At 42.2% G+C, this 23,362-nt stretch overlaps 2 protein-coding genes across 13 annotated transcripts in view; one reads left to right on the plus strand and one right to left on the minus strand.

Annotated features, from left to right (window-relative positions):
- The window catches only part of CHEK1 (checkpoint kinase 1), a 137,186-nt gene extending 129,628 nt beyond the window's left edge, over positions 1–7,558 (plus strand). For all 5 annotated transcript variants that reach the window (XM_085873479.1, XM_085873478.1, XM_085873475.1 and 2 more), the window contains 4 exons: positions 611–791; positions 915–1,046; positions 5,919–6,020; positions 6,118–7,558. In XM_085873479.1, the coding sequence (XP_085729605.1) occupies positions 611–791; positions 915–1,046; positions 5,919–6,020; positions 6,118–6,213 (511 nt within the window). In that variant the 3' untranslated portion in view covers positions 6,214–7,558. The remainder of the gene's footprint in view (positions 1–610; positions 792–914; positions 1,047–5,918; positions 6,021–6,117) is intronic.
- Positions 7,559–18,529: 10,971 nt separating this feature from the next.
- The window catches only part of LOC147029950 (protein Aster-B-like), a 261,828-nt gene continuing 256,995 nt past the window's right edge, over positions 18,530–23,362 (minus strand). For all 8 annotated transcript variants that reach the window (XM_085873485.1, XM_085873489.1, XM_085873482.1 and 5 more), the window contains 2 exons: positions 19,962–20,079; positions 18,530–19,753 (listed from right to left, as the gene is read on the minus strand). In XM_085873485.1, the coding sequence (XP_085729611.1) occupies positions 19,682–19,753; positions 19,962–20,079 (190 nt within the window). In that variant the 3' untranslated portion in view covers positions 18,530–19,681. The remainder of the gene's footprint in view (positions 19,754–19,961; positions 20,080–23,362) is intronic.

Here is a 23,362-nt window from a genome sequence, read left to right on the forward strand (position 1 = left end):
GAGCAGCTCCTCCACAATCTCTTGGTAGTTGTCATCTTTCTTGTTCCCAAGAAAATTCTGCATCACTTTAGTGAATGCATTCCACGCTTGAGCTTCGACAGCGGTCATATGTGCTTTCATTAGCTGACTGTTCCAGCTCCCATACTGCAGTGTTTATTAACCTTTCATTTGGAAAAAACAAAAAACAAACTGCATTTGTCAATGCATTAGTGAACCATTATAAGAGTCCTCACCATCTCGTATTGATGAGGGTTTGTTTGAAATGTAACACTTTTTGCGGGAGGCATATAAAGGCTTACTTTGTCCTTGCAGCTGTGCACTTCAAGTCGGCTGAAAATGTTATAATAAATGGCTTCTTTAAAATAATAAAAAACATTTTTGACACTAAACATCTCAGTTAAATGTCATGGAAAAAGATTAAAACCAGCTTTGATCAGCATTGTGGGAATGTTGCTTGTGCATTGACTCTCATCTTTTTTTAAAATTTTATTTATTTATTTATTTCATTCATTCAATCATTTATTCATTTTAAAAAATATGAATTTTTACATTCTGCAGGTTCTCCTTTTATGATGTGTCATGCATCTTTATCTTAATGTTGCATGTGCAGTGACGGTGCATTTCGCTCAGCAAGCTCACAACCCGAGCCCCACCTCTCGGCAAACAGTAGCACGGAGATGTCTGTCATGGCGCTTGATGCTCTGCTCCGCGGCTTCAGCTTTTCACAACCGCTGCAGCCTGATCACATGCTGTTAGGCAGTCAACTGCAACACACTCAGGGATCTTCGCAGGTGCGGTGGTTCATCTGCACTGCCTGGTCTTCTCATTTTGTGGGTTTGTTTGTTTGAGTTGCTATTTTGTTTCAGTTTCTGCCCGTTATTTTTAACTCGTTACATCAATCTCTTAACCTACAGAGTCCATGGCTGAGAATGGTTAAACGTATGACTCGTTTCTGGGTTACAACCGACCCTGAATGTGCATTTCAACGTCTGCGAGTGTCCTGCGAAGAGATGTGCATGACCATACGTCCTGCATGCCCAAACCAGGTTCCGTTGTTTCACATCCCCAATTGCCCTCTTCCCTGTACCACATTACCCATTCACTTGTTTCAAAAAAAAAAGTGTATGTTTGGTTAAAAAAGGTGCAAAACCAATTGGAGGCTTGGGGGTGTCAGCACCACAAGACTGACGACTGGAGCCCATAAATTCAGTTGTGTAGTTTGTTTGTTTATTTGTTTATTTATTTATTTATTTATTCATTCAGTCAATCATGACCTTAATCAGGTCACCTGAAAATGTCCTAAAACTAGATGGAATTCATAGAATACTTACCCTGTGCAATCTTGAGAAGGACTTGGTGCGAGCCAACTCTTCTGGTGGCAAATATGTAATTGCATCTGTCTACACTTCTGAGGTAAATGTGTGCAAATTATACTTTGAAAAGTCTGATATAGAGTACATTCATAAGCCTTTACAAAGTAGTTTTTATCTTTGTTCTCGAGTTTTCATAACTAGCAAGGCTGATAAAGACATCAGAATAGATCTCTGAAGTATATATCGGGAGATTGTTAAAATGGCAAATTGTACTTCTTCATCGCTTTTTCACCAGCCGAGCACAATAAGGGCTGAAATAATTATATGGATTCTTCAACGTTGTAAAGTCTGAGGTGATTACAATGATTCTAATTTCTAACGCGAGGAAGTGACATTGTCTCTGGGCATTAGGCTTTGTTTAATTCACCATGTAAGTTCTGAGGGGGCATGCATCATCCAAGGAGTATGCGCTATATCAAATGGTCATGTAACATGTGGTAAAGTTTCAACGCACGCTCTTAACACAAGAACTTCCACTTTATAACTGCTGGCAGTGATGACCGGGTATCAAGACGTCCCGCTTTAATGAAACCCCACTTTGATCGGACACCTGACCCATTACGTCGTCTTTATTCAATTGAATTCAGAATGAGATTAAAAAAAAAAAAATTCAAATCAAATGGAAGACCAAATAAAATTGGTACTGCATTTGCCATCAGAAGGAACCTGAACAAGCAGTAAGCAAAGATGAAGTCATCAGGAGGAACCTGAATAGGACTGGTTTCAACTGCTACTCTTCGACCCTTAAACTCATCCAAACGTAGCTAAGTGAGCATCATTCAAAGAAAAAAATTATCAAAAATAATCCAGATTCAAAATGGTGAATAACTGGCTGCCAGACCTTGCGTCCGATATGGTTGAAATATAAATAAACCACCCGTATCTTGCCAAAAGGTGACCACGTGTGACTTCTTTAAGGTCACACTGAGGTGAACAGAGCTGCTATCCACCAGGAGCGACTCCTTGAGGAATATCTGCCTACGAGAGATTCCGATGAGAATCGTTCTACAGAGTAACCATGAAAATATGTGTTTGCCTCATAATGTCTCAAGCTTGACATATCTAGAAAGCACTCATCGAGGTGTTCAATTTGAGGTACTACATGATGTGGTTCCTAAACTTGAAAATTTGACCCTGGGGTCAAATATGTTTGACCTCAGGCGCTAACCATGAAGGTCAAGGCCAATCGCCACCAAAAACTAATTAGTTGAGCGCCAGACCATACACTACATTCCCATAAAGTTTGGAGACGATTCGATTAAAATTACTCAAAAAAATAAGGGTTTCGTCGACTCCCCTGATTTGCGACAAAGTGATCTTGACCTTTGACCTTGACCTTCAAAATTTTATGCGCTGAAAGGGACCTCTATAGGCCTCTGATATGCGAAGTTACAAAAATTTCCAATGATAACTGTGCTCTGCAGAGTGATTTATATGTGATTACAGACAAAAAAAACAAAAACATATGAAGGTCAAGGCCAATCGCCACCAAAAATTAATCAGCTGAGCGCCAGACCATGAACTATATTCCCATGAAGTTTGAAGACGATCCGATCAAAATTACTCAAAAAATAAGGGTTTCGTCGACTCCCCTGATTTGCGACAAAGTGACCTTGACCTTTGACCTTGACCTTCAAAATTTTGTGCACTGAAAGGGACCTCTATAGGCCTCTGATATGCGAAGTTACAAAAATTTCCAATGATAACTGTGCTCTGCAGAATTTTTTTATATGTGATTACAGACAAACAAACAAAAATAAAAAATTAAAAAATTAAAAAACATACAAGCTGACTAACATATCTTGCAAAAACTTCGTTTTGGCAAGATAAATATATATTCCCCATCACTACAAGATCATAATTTTGGAAGTTTCACGTCGATTGATGAAGCGCTTCAAGAACCTATTATACCTATACATGTATAATGTTTTTTGTCATAAATGGAAAACCATTTATCTGATTTCAATTATTTTTGGTTACTACGTTCCTCACCCCTGGGGAACTTTTTCGAGATGATGACCAAATGGTGTCTTGTTTCCAATTCACCTCCCTCATTATCTGGAATATGTATGACCTTTTTCATTCAATGGCGGGGGATTCCCCATCTCTGATGGTATATTTGACACCCCTCCCCTCCTCCGTCAAAATCCCTCCCCGGCCCCCAGCGAAACTGCGACCGATTGAGGCGATTCGGCTTCGTCAGGGTCGGCTGAGATCAGCCAAGTGGGGGAAATGTTGATGCAGATGATGCAGTCTATAAAAGAGATGAAGGATAACATGGCCACAAAAGATGGCATGAAAACGAATGTGCAACAAACGGGAAACGATATGAAAAACGAAATGAAAGAGGAAATGAAAAAAATGCGAGGTGAGATGCAGCACGTGGAGCGATGCCTGCAGGCGGGCATAATGGCGGCGCCACGTATTGGAGCGAACGAGCTGGGAGGGAGTGCAACGGCTGTCGGCCCTGCAATAGAGGCGGGGGAGGTCACAATAATTCGTGAGACGTGTAGGACGAGACACGTGGAGGTGACTACGAGGGAAAAATTAAATGGGGGTGACGGAGACGTGTCTGGCAAGACACGTAGAGACGACGGAAATAATAAAATGAATAACAGAGACACGGGAGGTCTCTGTCGGGAGGAGACAGAGACACAAGGCCGCGACTGGATTGTCCGTTCGGTGGGCGAAGCGACCGCTATTGGTTAGACGCGGTCGTTCGCACGCCGACGGGCGGGAAATCTACAACAATAATATATATATATATATATATATATATATATACATACATACATACATACATACATACATACATACATACATACATACATACATACATACATACATACATACATACATACATACATACATACATATATATATATATATATATATATATATATATATATATATATATATATATATATATATATATATATATATATATATATATATGTGTGTGTTGTGGAAGTACACACAATTATTCCCATTGATTTCTACTACATCTCAGTTCGGTCAATTACACGGGCCGGCGCAACATCACTACGATCAAGTGGGGTTCTACCGTATTTCCAATTTCTCCCATCTTGCTCACAAGTAAAATGGCAGAACATCTATTTTCAAACATTGGCTTATTATCTAACTTGTTGTAGTAAGTCTCATCACATTTTTCTCTTCTCCTCATTTACAATATGTGTTGAGCTTCAACAAACAAAATAAAATCCGATTAAACTTGAGTGCAATTAGTTCCACAGTGAATCGGAGGTGTACTAGCAACAAACTATTTTCAGAGTTTCGACACCACTTAACAACATGGTCCATCCATACTTTGTGACAGACCTGCTGCATTTGTTTTGGTGTTTCAATCTTCTACTATATAAATGGCAGTCCTTCTGTCTGTTTGTTTGTAACCAATAAGCTCCTAGACCAGTGAACCGATCTTGATGAAACTTTACACACATATAGACCTAACATTCAGCTCCAGGATGCGCTAAGTGGCTTTCCATAAAAATGAAATTTTTTATTTTTTTTTTTAATTCCATTAAAAATGGCTTTCAAATAGTGCGCCGGCGTATTAATCGTAACAAAAGGCTTCATGGTTAAAAACGCTTGGGTTTTTTGAAATACAAAACGTTCGAATTCGTTGACTTTTTAAACATACACATTCTCCTCCTGTTATTTGAATTCTCGAACTGCATGCGCACGGCAACAGCTAACTGCTGATAGATCTGCTCATGAACGAGCCAGGCAAGCAGTCGGTTGCAGAGATAGAGTCGTCTTACTGCTGATATATCTGCTCATGAACGAGCCAGGCAAGCAGAGTTGACTGCAGAGAGAGCGTCGCCTAACTGCAAATTGAGCGTCACACCGACGGGCGAGAGAAGCACAAAACTCGCGTTCCAGCTTTCTTGGTCTGGGTTTTGGCAGGACATCAAGGACAGTTGCCACTGCTGCGAGAAACATTGAGTGGCTCAAGGCCGCCTTCAAGTATGATCTCTCTGAGGATTACGGCAGCTTAAAGCCTTCCTTCCATAAATCTGAGGCATAAAAGAAGCCTTCCTAATTTTCTCCAGACAACTAATGCCTACGTCTAACTAGCGTGAGGAAAATAGGGCAAATTTCCCGGGTATTACCGGGTACTTCAGCTAGTTTATTATAATCCTGTTTATGATTCTTTGTTTTTGGTTTCTTTTGCCATTGAGCCATCAAATTATTAATCTTCTCAAGTTTGTCATCGAAGAAATACTGTTTTTCTCATGTTTGATTTATTCATGGAAAGTCAGGTTCGTAATAATTATTCCTTGCTGCACAATGATCGTTGGCAAAAATTAGACAGAAAGTCCCAGTAAATACCATAGATATTCTCGTTCAGCTCATATAACCGTGTTCTGTGATAGTTATATTATTTATTTTCTAAAACAGTCAAGTACTCATTTTAATTTATGAAAAGTGCAATGCCTGGTATTTTGGCTATACATTTCCATACATATGCCATAGCTCCATTATAGTATGATTATTGTCACCTGTCTGATGCTGCCCATGCAGGTCACTGTATCCACTCTCGACAGAAGAGGAAACAAACTAATCTTCAAGGTTACCTTGTTGTGCATGGATGCAAAGGTTCTACTCGACTTCCGCCTGTCCAGAGTAAGCCTCATTCTCATAGTATCATGTTCATGCTTTTGTGATTATAAACATGTGAACATTATTGAGATTTGTTTTTAATTATTTAATATTTTTCCAGGGTGACGGGCTGGAGTTCAAACGGTGTTTCCTCAAGATCAAAAGTGATCTCTGTGACATTATCAGCAAGGTTGTGGTGACACCAAGCCCACCATGAGGTGATGTTGAAAGGGAGGGTAAATGGCACAATATAATTGCTGATGATGTGAATAGAGAAGCAGACATTGTTTATTTGTCATGTTTTGTAAATGTCATTGTTTAAACGTATAACTGGTCAATTAGAGGTAAAATCGAATCTTATTTTGCCTCGCTCATGAAAGTGCAGCTTCGAATAGATTGGAAATCTTTGATGGTGGATGAGTATCCTTCGACTTTTAATCATGTTGATTGTGACATGACATGGAATTGCATAGCCCATGCAGAAATCAGTTTTCTTGTCGAACATGTTTGAGGATAACAAGTAAGGTGTAAATGTGTTTTTTGTGCACGTTTTAAATGATGTTATTTGGTTTACTTGCTTTCTGTTGAAATGCTTTGTGTGCTTCTTTTCAACGTCTTGAATGTAAACAATCTACACAATTTTTGTAGGATCCTCAACACGGCCAATGTTTATTGGCTCTTTATATACACAATAAACATTCCATTGTGTATAAAAACACACTCTGGGGCAAAAAAAGAAGAAGAGATATTTGACTTTAAAGATGAAAGGCGAAATTAACAAATTAAATAATTTTCGGTTTGTTTTTTTTGGAACAAAACTTCTTAAAACACATTCTTTCATTAAAATTGCTTGAAACCGTATGGAGGGCTTTTAGCTACGGTCACATGAATGATCAATTTAAACTGGAATACGTACTGCATCTATGGCTCCAGATTTGAAAAACATCCAGCTTGGCTCATTTTTCTTGCCTCAGAGTGTGTATATACATATACAGTACATATACACATAATGTAAATGTGTGTTTATTGAAGCTCGAGTTTCACAAAAGATTGAATTTTTTTTTGCCATCACAATTCCAAATTTCTAACTTCAAAATGTCCCAATGTGTATTTTTTTTTAAAAGGGGGTTTCGTTTGGATAGAAAGTTTTTTTTTTTTTTTTTCTTTTCTTCTTTAGGAAAAAAAAAGACATTGGACCCCCAAGACATAGTCTTTGAGATTAAATTTGAAATTCTAAAAGGAATGAAGAGATATTATATAAAAAAAAATTCAATTATCAAAATTTGTCTGTCTCCAGAACAGTTTTGGTGTGATCAACACAACCATTGTTTGTTTGCTCTTTATATGCGCATTAAACATTCCAGTTTATATTTATATAAATAATGTTAAATCTTTTGTTCTCTTCCTCTCAATGATGATGCTGCGATATCTATATTTTGTCGGGATTTATCGAACGTGATCCAAATTTTATATTGGAATTATTTATGTCATCTGTTGTTGAAACAGCAGTTAAATTTCTGTAATTAACAGCTTTGTAAATAAAGATGAGGAAAGAGAACGTATTTGACTTGCAGACATTTGTTTTGAAGATTGTCAAAAGGTGTTTTATTGTTGTGAAAGAATTTGAGAGAAATGTTGGGCCAGCCTCTTTTGGTGAACTCGGTACAACAAATGAAGCCAGAGAAAGATAGTTTAACACATCAGACAATATTTGTAGAAGTCTCTTCTAAGGTGTCACTTTTTTTAATCTATATGAAAAAGGATGGTGTCTGTCCCTCTTACACCACTTTACACATCATCATGATACTTTTTAAGCATGATTTTCTGTCTTGTTGTAATTCTTACATCAATATTTATCTCCTTTCGGACCCCTCCAAAGTAGTCCTACTGGATGACATCATTGAATTCCTGAGGGTGGAGCTATAAGCCAACCATCATGGAATTATTATGGTTTCCATCCATACTGTTCCTCACATGATTGTTCCTGCAAGTTAGGTTTCTTGGGCTTGGGTTTGGTGGGACAAAGTTCAGTGGGTGAGGGCCAGAATTGTCAATAGGCGGAGAAAGATAAAGTCATACGTCAAACAAATTGCAACAGAAACAAAACCTATTCCATTATGAATGACCCCCACAGATATATATATATATATATATATATATATATATATATATATATATATATATATATATATATATATATATATATATATATATATATATATATATATATATATATATATATATATATATATATATATATATATATATATATATATATATATATATATATATATATATATATATATATATATATATATATATATATATATATATATATATATATATATATATATATATATATATATATATATATATATATATATATATATATATATATATATATATATATATATATATATATATATATATATATATATATATATATATATATATATATATATATATATATATATATATATCCAAAATCTACTCGAATCTGCCGGGGACAAATGTTCTTTTTTTTCCACTTCTTTCTTCCCCACATGGAAACCAATGGAGTGGTATGATTTGCCTGGTATCCGTGCAGAACAATGGTGGATAACCATGGTAACAGAATTTGTTTACAAACACTTCAACTCAATTTTCGGTCAGCAATTGTCTATGCGAAGCGAATTATTCACATCACGTACAGATTATAGTGTTGTAATGTCATATCATGTAATGTAGCTGGTTATCATCCTTACCTTTTCAATCTTTGCTTGCGTGGGAACGAATTTTAACAATGATTATGATTTTTTTTTCTTTAAAAATGGACAATTCCAAAATTTTCTCGTCGCTGTTTGTATTCCATGTCAGACCTCCATATTTCCAAATTAATATAATGAACGGTCACTTTTGACCCCCTTTAATATTACCTGCTCATTCCCATCATTGTTTTCTATTCCCAATTTTAAACGCGATTTTTATTGGATTTTTTTTGATAAAAAATGTAGAAAAATATTCGATTTTTTTTCACTCGGCGCTGGCTTGGATGATAAGCACTTACATTTTATATGGCCTTGTAGTGCATCTGATTGGTAGATGGAACAGATCTGGTAATGGAGGGACGGGACTGTGCTGTGTGTGGAGTTAGCGTCGATAACTGCGACCAGATTGCCTTGTTAACAGAGAAAGGAGCTGATGGAATAAATACTGCTTCCGTCCTACGTGATTTGACCATCAATGTTCGACCAGGGGAGAAGGTAGATGTTTCTTGTAGAAGTCGTTTCTGCAACAAAAAGCTCATCGAGCAGGACCGCTGAAAGCGCCAGTCCGCAGGAAGTGCAAGACACAGTCCAATGAAGCGAAGATCCCAGGCCCATTTCACTTTCATGAGTGACTGCTGCTTATGTGGAGGTGAGATTTTGGTAAAGAACTTCAGACTGAACCTCGCATTCACTGTGAGAACCCTAGAGTTCCAGGAGGCTCTATTGAAGGTGTGCGACGAAAGGAAAGACAGGTGGGCCACAACAGTCATGGGTAGGATATCATCGGCAGGCGATCTGCACGCAGCCGACGCCGTATATCATCAAATTTGCAGCGTGAACTTCCGAACTGGAAAGCAAATCCCGATTAAGTTTTCGCATGAGGAAACGCCAGGGAAGCGAGCAGGGAGGCCAAAAGATATCCTCGCCGAGAAGACTTTCTTAATTGTTTTAGACGAGAGGATTGGTGATGATGAAGTACAGTGGACAATTCCAGACATGTGCGCTCGCATGGGAGCAATATGTGAAACTCCATACAGCTGCCAATACATCAAACAGCATTCGACGGACACGCTCGGAGACGCAGTTACTATCTCAAATGTACATGGAAGAGCCAATGTGGTCACTTTCAATACAACTGTGTCGAAAATTTTGCAGAAATTTTATGACACCCCCCGCTGTACTGGTGATACGGAATCTGAGAAATGCCGGATATCAGCGGCCGTGATAATCAGAAGTGAGACAATCGAGAAGTGCAACATATACGACAAAGAGCACTATCCAGATCTTACAGATTTGGAGTCTGTGGATAAAATGCTGGAGTTTCCACCAGATTCATTGAAGTTACTGTTGGATGAACTGATCTCTGTCAAGACTAAGGCTTTGAAGACGGCGTCATTAGGACAGTGCTTGGTACAAGCGATCCGACCGAGAGCGGCATTGGCACCATTGCAAGTTGGATTAGCAGTTCAATTGCATCATTATTTCGGGTCTAAATTCTTGATTGACACACTGTATAGCCATGGGTTTTGCTCTTCGTACGCTGAAGTATTAAAGTTCGAATCGTGTGCAGCAGCTCAAGTTCCACTTACAATGGACATAGAAAACGATGCAGTGCGTTCCTTAATGAGTGGGAACGGACATTTTAGTCAGTTCGTCTGTGACAATGCTGACCAGAATCCCTGGTCATTGGACAGTAAGAAAGCGCTGCACGCAATGGGTATTATCGAGACGGTCACACCATCCATTCGCCAGAGAACACTCATCAGGAGAGATAATGAGAGCAACATCCAGGCTCAGTTCCGTAATCCCAATCCATTATTACGATCGTCCAAAAAGCAACAAACCAATCATCTACGCACGATTGCGACAGGTCCGGCGGGAGATTCCGGTAAGCTTAGTCGACGTCTTGTGGAAGGTATACTGGCCATTAAAACCAGATCGACCAGGATGGTCCGGATTCATGCAGGTTGTTGAGAAAGGAGAACATTAAGGTAAAGCTACCGTACGATTTCTCCCGATGCTCGATATGGACCCGACCAATATGAGTTGTATTTACTCAACATTGCGGTTTCTCACCAGTGAATGTGCTCGCCATAAGTGCACGCCGATCGTTACATTCGACTCTCCCCTGTATTGGAAGGCGAGGATAATATTTTTGAATGAGGCAGACGGTCGTAGCCTGAAGCGTATTGTCCTAGATCTCGGTGGTTTTCATACCATGCTCAGTTTCTTGGGTTCAATCGGTCATGTGATGCACAATTCTGAACTCAGCGAGATACTCAAAGTAGTGTACGGTGAGAATGCAGTGAAGGCTATCTTGAAGGGGAAATCGTATGCACGAGCGATACAGGCACATCTGATGACGACGTCAGCACTACATGTGCTATTACTTCAGGAGACGTATGGTATTCCACTGACGTCAGGTGAGCGGGATGAAGGATATCGAATGCCACCAGATTTACAAAACGCTGTAGAGTTCTTCAACCACGTTCGTGATGGTGAGTCGTTGACTGCTAGCCAGGAGGGAGTTCTCAGACGAATATGGGACAACCTGAAGGAGACTGAGAAGCGATTGGAGAAGAACCCGACTGCTGCGTTATTTTTGGAGTATGTGGGTATGGTTGATCTGCTACTAGACTTCATCCGGGCACAGAGAACTGGAGATTGGTCATTGCATAGAAGCTGTCTGAGCGAAATGTTACCCTACTTCGCGGCTACTGGACACAATCGGTATACAAAATGTGTCAAAGTATATCTGCAAGACTTGGTTGATCTTCAGACAAGCAATCCTGAAGTTTACGATATGTTCGAGGCCGGACTTTTCGTCGTAAGGAGAACAAAAAGATTTTGGGCAGGGTTGTCCAAAGATCGAGTAATCAAGCAGACTCTGATTAGGATGATGAAGTCAGTTGGAGGACTAACTCATGGGCACGGGGTTATGGAGGAAAAGTCCTGTACCAAATGGCTCATGTCCCTTCCATTGTGTGCCACAGTAAACGAAGCGATGCAAGAACTTACTGGCCGAGTACGAGCAACGTCTGATCATCATAAGGACACCACGCTGGCGAGGATAACTCGGGATTGTAACGACATGACAAACATCCTTAATTTCGTCTCGGAATACAATCCCTTCAGTGAGAGCGATAGTTTGCGGAATATTGTCAGCGGTCTCACGTCTAGTTCATCGAATGTGCACAAGGTTAGAGAGGTGGGTGATGCCATCCTGGAAAACCTGTACGGATCAAACGTGTTCGAGTTCAGTTTCTCCCGAAAAGCACAAGTTCTGCAAATCGGCCACGAGAAGCAATTGAAGATTGATGGTGAACCGCACAATATTGATCCACAGCTTTTGTTTCACCGATTGCTTGCCGCTGGTCAGGCATCTGATGATGAGAACGCACTGGAAAACTTGTTGAAATACGAACTCTCGACAAATCCACCTGCTCTTTTCAACGACAACGGACTAATGAGAGAGGCTGTGAAGTCGCAGTTGGCTGACATGATCGCATCAGTGTCCCACACTGGACCACTCGGACATTTTGATCGATTTCAACATCTTTGACGGCGGTTCTCTTCTTCATAGGATAAACTGGACGAAGAATTCAATGTACTCCGACATATGTATACCTACGTGAATTCTCTGAAGAAAATCGATAATCCTATCGTGCTTTCCGATGGATACAACGGTCCGTCCATAAAAGATACGACACGTATCCGGAGATCAAAAGTGAATGGCCCGAAGATAATAGTAAGCGACAGTAGAATTCTCAAAACAAAAGAAAAATTCCTCAGTAACGAATCGAACAAGTGTGAATTCATTACATTGTTGATGCATCACCTTCAGTCCCTTGGAATCAAATGCAACCAGGCACCCGGTGATGTGGATGTCTTGATTGCAAGGAAGGATGTTAAGGTGTCTACTGTAGGCCCCACATGCGTCATTGCTGAGGATACGGACGTATTGGTTTTACTTATTCACCACGCCTTCTGTGCAACAGTACCCGCCAGATGTCTATATTTTCGGTCTGATAGACACAATTCGAATCATGGAGTCTGGGACATAGGTGCAGTATGTGAAGCTCTTGGGGAAGAATTATGCAGAACGCTACCCTTCGTACATGCCATAGCTGGGTGTGATAGTACTTCGCGATTGTTTGGCATTGGAAAAGGCCTTCCTCTGAAGAAGATGAAACAACCATCTTTCAGGACCCATGCTGAGGTGTTTTGCGGAGTGAAGTTCCCTCGAAGACATCCATTATACAGGCAGGGGAGAAGTCCCTCGTGTGTATGTATGGTGGTACCGATCAGGATGACCTGGACAGATTGAGAGTTCGGAAGTTCAAGGAAAAAGCGGTGACGAGTGCCTCATCTGTAAAAATGCAGTCATTACCACCGACAAGAGACGGTGCTAAATACCACTCCCTACGTGTATTGTACCCAAGTGCGAGTGTGGAAGGGAATGGACGTAGGCCTAGATCCTCTCGAGTGGGGGTGGTTCGAAAAAAAAAAAAAATCAGCTATGGCCTTGTACGACCGACTCACCTCCTGCACCAGAACGCATACTGAAAGTTGTCCGGTGCCAGTGCAAGGGAGATTGTGACCGCAAGCGCTGTTCCTGTAGAAGATATGGATTCGAGTGCAATGACGCCTGCACAAATTGTAAAGGAGGAGGTTGCACGAATCATTCCGTGGAGTCGTTTGAGGGGGAGGACGAAGATTGAATACATTTTTTCACCATCATTATACACGTGAGTCCTCTGAAAAATTTATCATTTTCTTCTTCCTCTCATATTAATGACATCATCCTCCGTGTCCGTAATCTGGCACATACTGACGTCATATACATATTATTTCAAGAGTGCCGGTTTTCACATTATCCTCATTGTCTCGTGATAAAATCTCCTCATTTTCTATGCGTATATGGTCAGGAAAACGTGGTAAATGAAAACAAATTTAAGTTTTAGGCCATAATCTAGTAGATGGTGGCCATTTTGAAATTATGTTAATTCGGTAATTCGTCCCTGGCAGATTCGAGTAGATTTTGGGTATTATTATTCCTGAAGGGTGTGCTACTCGTTACAGCAGTTTTCATTTCTGTTGCAATTTGTTTGACGTTGGCCTAGTTTTTCAGTTATGAGCAACCGCCTGCAACAGCTGGGGTTCTGGGGGCTAATATTGTTGCTAGGGTAAGGGCCTGTGTTTGGGGACCTTGGATTATTGTGGTGTGAAGGCTGGGGGGGGTAAATGCCAGGACTTTTTTTGTATACCTTGTCGAGGCTCGTGTGAGAGCAAACACACAACGCACATCATGGGGGACATGAGACAAGAGGGGAGGGAGTGCGAAGGACAAAACAGTGGGGAACAGAGACATTTGGAGATCTGTGGAAGGGAGAGGGATGGGACGGGGAACATGGGGAATAGAAGATGGACATTACAGGGACTTTCAGGAAGGAAAGCAGGGAATTTGAAGGAGGTGGGCTATATCGGGGGTAGAAAAGATCGAGAATTTGGATGGGGGATGATAAGAGGTGGTGGTGAACAGCTGTTTTGAAGGCCTGGAGGGAAGAATGGAAATGAATAGAGTGAGGGAGTTTATTCCAAAGGCAGGAAAAAAGAGGAATGAAAGTGAAGGTGAGCAGTGATTCGTGATTTTGGTAGTTTTACCAGAAGGGGGTTGTTGGCGGACCTTGAGCACCCTGCGGAAATGTGGTTGGGACAAATCGCAGAGAGAGCTGGGGGGAGGGGGGCGAGGCTGGAGAGGAGACGGTAGAAGACAGAAAGACCACTGACCAACCTGCGGTGAATGAGTGAGAGGCCCAAAGACTCAGCCTCATTGAGAGAGATGCCAATGATCCGAAATGCCTTGGTTTCCACAACGTGAAGCCGAGAAAGGTGGGAGGCAGGAGCACCAGCCCAGAGTGGAGAGCAGTACTCCATCAGGCTGCGGACAAAATCTTTGTAAGTGGTCAGGAGCTCAGGTGGGCCGAGGAAGGACTTTGCACGACGGAGGATTCCCAGTCGGTGACTGGCTTTGGAGGCGAGGTTTGAAATGTGGCTTTCCCAGGAAAGGTCATGGCAGATCGTGAGACCCAGAAGCTTGAAAGAAAAGACTTCTTCCAGAGGATTGTTGAGAAAGTGGATGGGGGGGGGTGTTTTCTAAACGGTCCTTTCGAAGAGACATTGTGAGAGTGTGAGATTTGTCCGGATTGAAAGACAAGTTCCACGTGTTGGACCAGTTTGTGATTTTATCCAGATCTGCAGTGAGCGAAGAAGCTGCTGCTTGCCGGTCTGAGGGATGACCGATGGTACGGCAGAGGGTGTAGTCATCAGCAAACAGATATAGAGGATTTTCCAGAGAGTCGGAGAGATCATTGATGAAAACCAGAAAAAGAACAGGGCCCAGAACGCTACTTTGAGGAACTCCAGCCTGGACAGGAAGAGGGGATGAAAGAACTCCACTTTCGGGCCACACGGTGACTGCAACAGGAGAGGAAGTCTGCGAGCCATGAGTGGAGATGGCCTTGGAAGGGAGAGGGATGGAAGGAAGCCAGAGGAAGAGAGTTTGGTGAGCAGGGCAGGGTGCCAGACTGTGTCAAAAGCATGTGATATGTCCAGGGATACGGCTCTAATTTCCTGTCTGGCATTGAGAACTTCCATCCATTGTTGGGAGAGTAGAAGCAGCATTGTCCAGGGTAGAGTGACCTGGTCTGAAAGCAAATTGATGATAAGAAATCAAGCCATTGGAGAAGAGGAAGGATTTATTGACTGAAGCGATGATGGATTACATAACCTTACTGATGATTGGGAGAAGGCTGATTGGTCTGTAGTTGCAGGGATCTGTTTTTGCACCTTTTTTGTGCAGGGAAATGATGTTTGCTGATTTCCAAGCAGATGGCAGATGACCTTGAGCAAATGAGAGGGTGAATAGAACAGAGAGAGGGTGAGCAAGAGCAGAAGAGCAGGCTTTGAGGACACGTGGGCTGATACCGTCTGGACCGGTTGCAGAATCTGAGTCGAGGTTTGACAGCAAGCTCTCCACCTTGTCAGGAGAAAAGGACACAGAGTCCAGGGACAGTTGGGTGCGACTGGGTAAGGTGGCTAGAGAAAGTGATGGGTTTTGGACACAAGATTTAGCTGCAAACACCGAGTTTAGGCATTCGGCTTTTTCACGTGAGGTATCGGCAGTGCGGCCTTTTGAGGTAAGAGAGGGGATGGAGGGGGAACATACACCAGAAACAGATTTGATTAGACGCCACCAGGATTTTGAGGAGGGAGAGAGGTTTGAGAGTTCAGACTTGAGATTGGAAAGATGTTGTTTTCTGGCTCTCCTGAGGTTAGATACACACTTGTTCCGAGCTTTCTGGAAGGAACTGAGATTGCCCTCAGTTAGGTTTGCTTTCCATGTGGCAAAGGCAAGTTGTTTCAGGACAACTGCCTCACCACAAGCTTCAGTGAACCAAGGGTGGGAGGAAGGGTAGGACAACTGAAGACAAGTGGGGATAAATCTGTGCATGAGGGAGAGCAAGTTTCTTTGAAAGAATTCCCAGGATGAGTCGATGTTGGAGAAAGTAGTGATGGGAGACAAGTCTATAAGTTTGAGGGCTGCTTGGAGACCCTGCCAGTCGGCTTGAGTGAAATGCCAGACTCGACGGCGGTGAGGTGGTTCTCTGATGATAGCTAGAGAGATGTCCACTTTGACAAGGACGTGGTCAGAAGAACCGATTGGAGCAGAGGAAGAGCGGCAGATATTGTCAGGGAAGTTTGTCAAAATCATATCCAGAAGAGATGGAGTGCCATTGGTTGAGGTGCCATGACAGGTGAGAGAGGAACCCACACCTAGCCAACTGGCATGATGACAATTGAAGTCGCCACATATGAGGAAGAGAGAGTTTGGATGAGAAGATAGAAGTTGGTCCATGTTTTCGGATAGTGAGGTGTAGATGGAGTCATCACTGTTAGGTGGACGGTACAGTGCACATATAACATGAGGTTGGAGTGGATGGGAAGCCGTAGCCAGAGGTATTCCTGGGGGAGTGGGGGAGTTAGGGCAATGCATGGAGAGTGAGGAATAGAGTCTTTGATGAAGAGAGCAACTCCTCCACCAGGACAAGGCTCAGGTCTGTCATTCCGGAGGAGGGAGTAACCAGGGAGAGATACTTGGTCGTCAGACACGTCTCGGGGCATGAAAGTTTCTGTTAGGCAGATTATGTCTGGTTTGTCAGTGGCAACCTGTATGGAAAGATCTGAAAGGTTTGAGCGAAGGCCCTGGATATTTGAGGTCCACACTTTTAATGAAGAGGGAGGGGAGGAGGCTTTGGGTGCAGGGGGTGGGGGGGGGGGGGGTAGGACAAGGGACGAGGGGGGTAGGTAAGGAGGGTTGTTGAAAGAGTGTGAGGGATTGCAGAATAGCTTGTGGAGGGGGCCGGATGAGGAGGAGAAAAGGCTCTGTGGTGCTGGGGGGATGGGGGACAAGAGAGGGGGAAGAAGGCAGTTGAGGATTTGAGGAGGTAGAGTGAAGAGAGGAGGTGAGAGGGCAGTGGAAGGAGGCAGCTTTGTGGATGAGAGGGGGGGCAACTTTGAGGTGGATGAATGGAGGAAGAAAGGTGAGGAGGGAGTTTTTGAGAGAGGTGAGAAGGAGGCTTGGAGGGAGAAGAGTGGGATGGTTGCTTTGAGAGTGAGGGGTGAGTTGGCACTGAAGTTGGAAAAAAAGAATGGTTGATGGAAAGTGAACATTCATAGCAAACTGGGGTTTTTTTAAGTTTTAGGTCAGAGATGCGATTTAACACATTTCTTGATGGATGCAATAAAGGCGAATTCAGAGAATGGAGAGAAGAAACACTGTAACAGTTGGATTTTTTCGGCAAGGTATGAAGGAAAGGTCAAATTGAGAGCAGTCTGTTTAAATAGTAGAAGAGTCGTGCATTATGATACAGTAAAGAGTACCACACGTGTGAAAGAGGAAGATGAAGCATTACAAGAGATCGTTTTTGTTATTATTATTAATGTTTGAGAGTTTTCAACAGATTAGGTCATGGAAGTGTTGTAGAAAAAAAATCGAGGAAGAAGAGGGGAATAAGAAGAGATGAAGAAGAAGGAGAAGAGGAAGAAGAATCGAGTCTTGAGTGAGGAAAGAGAAAGATCGTGTTTTTTTTTTTTTTGTTTGTTTTTGATTTAAGATAAGAAATGGTGATTTAGTGGGAGGGATGGAGGACGTTAAGAAAGTGGGGAAGATAGAAATTGAAGGTAATGGGGAGAAAAAAAACAAAACACGATCGTACCGTTAGGCCTCAAGCTTCAAGGGTAGGCCTCAAGCGTCCGGTATGACAAAGTCGACAAAATCTCGCAAAATAGCATGATTTTTGAAACAAAACCGAATTACGAACACACAGTAACATGTAAGTGAGAGAATAAACAGTTAAAACGGGACAGATAACAACCGGAAACTTAACTTTGAGATCGTCAGCAGAGAGCACTGAAGGAGACCTGTTGACGTTCCAAACCTGGAACCGGAAGTCATGGGGTGGTGGGTAGAGATCCTTGCTCCCTTTTTCACTGTCTTTCTTCCTCCCTCCACAATCTCTTTCATTCTGAAGTTGACACACCTTTATTCACTTTCACATGTGTAACCATCTTCCCAACTGAGTGTTCTGCTCTTCCCTTAAGGACTTCAATTCGTTTCCTCCCACCACCTCCGAGTCTCTCTCTTCCTATTGACATCCTCTGACCTTAAATTCCTCTTTCAATTTAAAAAAGCCTCTGCCTATACAAATCAGGAATGCAGTGAAATAAACATTGTAATTTTTATTTGATAATTTAATTCTCATTATTTACACATCAGGTTGCATTACATTAGGGAGATATTCTCTGCATTAAAAGCAGGCAATAAAGGTTGTCACTTCCACTTCATCTCAAGCATACTGAAGGTTATAAGACAAGAGGAAAGGCTTTCAAAGGACAAAACATTCAGATGCAGGCAGAGCTTGGAATCTGCAGATTGTCGACCAAAAAGCCTCACCCTGCCCGCCAGCAGGTTTACCTTCGAACCGGCACAGCCGGTGGGAGGCAGGTGCTGCTTCCATGGCTGTATTATAATTCCAATTTAATTAGGACAGGAGCTGTAAAATGATGCATCTATATTCTACCCTACCAAGAAAGGACAGTCAAACATTCACAACCATCAAAAAGAGGGGGGGAGAAAGAAAAAAAAAACTCCAGCCTAAGTGCAGTTCCATTTCACATAGTGAGGTTTCAATGTTGTATGCACGGCATTGGTTCAACATTATCTCCCTTTCCAGTGCATCTTTCATTGCAGCGACGACTTAGCACTAATAATTACAGCACAGGAAAGCAGACAGAGTACTACATGGTCGTTATGGTTCCACTGTCATTCATTAATCACCACATGGAGTGTAGTGACAAGCCTTCCCAGTACCTCATCCTAAAATTTAAGTTAAAGTTAAAAAAAAAAGTTTCATTAGTTGCAAGTCACAACTCCCTCAAAGGGCACACAGTGCCAAAACCCCTTATGACTTATCAAGTGCATTGTTGTGCTCCCTCAGCTGGCCAGGTTAAGAGAAAGCAACATGGCCTCAAAAAGGGCTTGTGGGGCAGTCTCTGGGGAAAGCCCTCATGCTGAAAGGTGGCAAGCAACAGTGTTTGTCAAACTTCATTTACCCCTTCCTTAAGCCAATAAGAAATGGTGTTATCGGAGTGCTTACTCTTGGCTCACTGCTTGTTCAATTAACTTAAATTACTTTCACCAGGAAGTCATACAATCACTCCTCCTTAAAACAAACAAACAAACATAAAAGTTAAAACTCATTGGTCTGATAAATCATGAATGAAGTACATCAGCGTTCACAGGATGGGGACTGAAGGAGTGAGGTAACATTGCACATTTGCTGTGGAAACTTTTCCACTTCTGCCATTGCTGGTTCTTCACTTCACATTCTCTGTGTTCGAGTCCAGAATTTGAACTCCTTGCTGTAGTTTGCTGAGAGATTCTCGCATCTGTCAAAACAACAAGTTGCTTGGCATTATGTTTCTCTGTTCATTAATCTGGAGGATTAATCAAAGCGAGTGTGTTGGCAACTAAGTAATGCTTAAACTTTGCTCTGCTCCTGTACTCTTGGTTTACCGGAAATGAACATCAAGCATTCGCACAGGGCAGGAAGATCGGCCATAAGCTGATCGACTCGCGAGAGAGCGTAACACGTACCTCATCAATCTGTGAAAGTGTAGTGCGCAGTGTGTCCCGCCATCGTGCCAGATGCGATGCATGCAGCCGCTGCTGTTGCTCGACCAGCTGGGCCCATTCAGAATTGGTCTGTGGTAGTCTGTAGTGAGACAGGGTAGGAAGTAGGATCTGAGTTGATGGGTGCAGGTATTTGCTCTTTTTTTTTTTCTTTCTTTTAATACAAAATCTAGGTTTGTGGAAGAGTGAGAACACAATAGATCAGGATGCAACAGCACAAAAAGGAATCAGAGACAGACACAGACACAGACACACCAACAGCAGGGCTGAGGGACAAAATAGACGGAGGACAAACAAGGGACGATTGTAATGATGAGGGGTTGGGATAATGCAGGGATGGACAAGATGGATACAGAAGCAAATTCTCAATAAGGAAAAACTGGAAACGTGGTGGGGTGGGGCATTTAAGGGGAGTAGTAAAGATCACGGTTTTGGATTGGGGACGATCTGAGATGGTGAACAGCTGTCGTGAAGACCTGGAGGGAAGAATGAGATTTAAGAGAATGTGGAAGTTGGTTCTATAGGTGAGAAGAAAGAGGAACAGTGGAGGTGAGCAGTGATCCTGGATTTAGGTAGTTTCACCAGAAGGGGGTTGATGGTGGACCGTGTGCGCCCTGCAGAAACCTGGGTTCGGGGGAGCACGGAGAAGGCAGAGGGTGTGAGATCAGAAGGGAAACAGAAAAAGACAGACAACTGACCTGTCTGCAATGGCAAAGTGATAGGCCCATAGACTCAGCTTCATCGTGGGAGAGTACAATGATCTTGAAGGTCTTGGTTTCCATGACATCAAGCTGAGCAAGGTGCGAGGCAGTGGCACCAACCGAGAGGGGAGAGCAGTATTCCATCAAGCTGTGGATGAAGGCCTTGTAGGTAGATAAGAGTTTGGGTGTGCCAAGGAAGGAATTTGTGCAAGGCAGGATGCCCAGTGGCCAGCTGGCTTTGGAGGGCAACCTCAAAATGTGGTTTGCCCAAGAAAGATCATGGCTGAACTTATTTGAGGATTGATGGGAGGGCTTGCCATATGGTCCTTTTGGAGAGAAAGGGTGCATGTGTGAGATTTCTCAGGATTTAAAGACATATTCCAAGTATTTGACTAGCTTCTGATTTAATCAAGGTTTGAATAGAGGGAGGAGGCTGCTGCTTATCTATTTGAAGGATGAGCGATATCACAGCAGAGGGGGGAGTCATCAGCAAACAGCGAAAGAGGATTTTCCAGAGAGTCGGAGAGATCGTTTAAGATTCGGAATAGGATTGGGCCCAGAACACGGGGCACTCCAGCCTTGGCAGGGAGAGGAGATGAAAGGATTCCGTTGAGAGCCAAATATTGGTGACGAGAGTCAAAGAAGTCAGAAATAGTACAGTCAAAATGTCGGATGACCTCCCACAAATTGCAACAAAAGGAAACTCAACAGATTTTGATTCCTGGATATGTCCTCAGTGACAGAAAAAAAAGTCCTAAGGGATCCTCCAGGGGGAAAGTCCTGAAATCATGGAAATCCAATAAACTTCATTGTGAGCCACTTCATTGTGAGTGAACTTCATTGTGAGCCACCCGGCTTCAGGGAAAATGAGAAAATTGTAAAGATTGATATTTTAACATGTAAATATATGTTTTTCTGCATTCTAATTGTTTCTAGTTATGGTCAGTATATTGATATACAAGAATAATTATAAAATATACCATCAGAGATGGGGAATCCCCCACCATTGAATGAAAAGGTCATACATATTCCAGATAATGAGGGAGGTGAATTGGAAACAAGACACCATTTGGTCATCATCTCGAAAAAGTTCCCCAGGGGTGAGGAACTAAACGTAGTAACCAAAAATAATTGAAATCAGATAAGCGGTTTTCCATTTATTACAAAAAACTTTTTTTCAAGATTGCCGCCCCAGTCGGCCATCTTGGATCTGGCCACGCCCAAAATCAATAGGGTTCTTTTTCAGGTGGTACATGTGTGACTCAAATTTCAAATCGATATGGCGAACAGTTTACGAGTTATGGCACTCACAGCTATAAATGTTGACGCACGGACGGACGGACGGACAGCCGGACGACCTGGGTGACAACAATATCCCCCTTCCACCATGTGGCGGGGGATAAAAAGTGAAATGTATTGAGAGTAAAATAAAAAATTATAGCTTTTTGTCCAAAAATGTTTTTTTGTCCCGAAAATTTTTTTTTTACCTGATACTGATTTTGGCTCCTGGAGCAAAAAATTAAGAAATGTTGAAGACACAAAATGAAATCAAGTCTATGGCAATACAATATAATTATGTAAATCATTGACATGTGACAAAATTCACAATTCCACTCAGGGCAATCACATCTGCCTGACTAAGGTTTCGAAATGAAAATGAAAATTCGCATTAAACTCAGAAACTACATCCATTATAAACTTACGATACATGTTGAGAAAAATCAAGCGTATTAAAGTTCGAACTCGACAATGTCGTCATTATCCTCATCATTGTCACATGGAGTGTTTGTGCAGCCAGAGCCCCTGCAGTTTCCACAAGCTGGAGTGCACTCAATGTTGTGCTTCTTGCATGTGCATCTCATGGTGCTACATTCAGCCTGGCAGTTGCACCTAATGGCACGTAACATCTTTTCAGGAGCTGGAGCTATTGATGTCTGAAGTGGCACAAAACCCTCGTCACACTTCTGCCAACCCCAGTCTGTCGGAAGAAGTTTATCTGCACATCCCTTCCATTCTTGGACTTGCAGATACATGCGCAGGCTGTGATACTTGTCTGCTTTTGATGTTGGTGGTAACGTCTGTGGTTGCACGTGAGAGGAGCTCCAAGCCACCTTGTCCCAGTCCCGCTGATACCGGAGGGTGTCCAGGGTGTCAGTTGACTTTCTGTTGTAGATTATCACCAATGTTTTTTCTCCTTCATCTGCCACATCACATACGGAAGCTGGAAATGTATCAAAAACCTTGGCCTGGTCACGGAATGTTGTTGTTTGCTTTGAACTTTGAGGGAAGCTCCCTTTCCAATCCCATGAAGACGTGATGTCGTGTCGCACCCAAGAACTGCATGTAGAAACAGTATGTGCTTGCATATGTCTGTACCAATCATTTTCTTTGTAGCCTTGATGTTCCAGATGTGAGCCTTCTTCGCGTTCTTCTTTGGCTCGGGACAAAATAAGAGGTCATGGGATTCTAAGCTTGCATGGTTGCATAGGAGGACGAGGAGGTCTGTGTCATCACCAACTAACACAGTGTTGGTGACAGTAGCAGACTGCACGGCCTTCAGCACAATCAGGAGATCAGCATCCCCTGAGGAATGGTGTGTCTCACAGTTCTTCTTCTGAAGCTCTTCACTCAACATAAAAATGAATCGCTGTTTATATTGCCTAT

The sequence above is a fragment of the Eptatretus burgeri genome, chromosome 3 (genome assembly GCF_056783735.1).
Source record: "Eptatretus burgeri isolate ZD-2024b chromosome 3, Ebu_testis_v1, whole genome shotgun sequence".
Classification (NCBI taxonomy): Eukaryota; Metazoa; Chordata; class Myxini; order Myxiniformes; family Myxinidae; genus Eptatretus; species Eptatretus burgeri.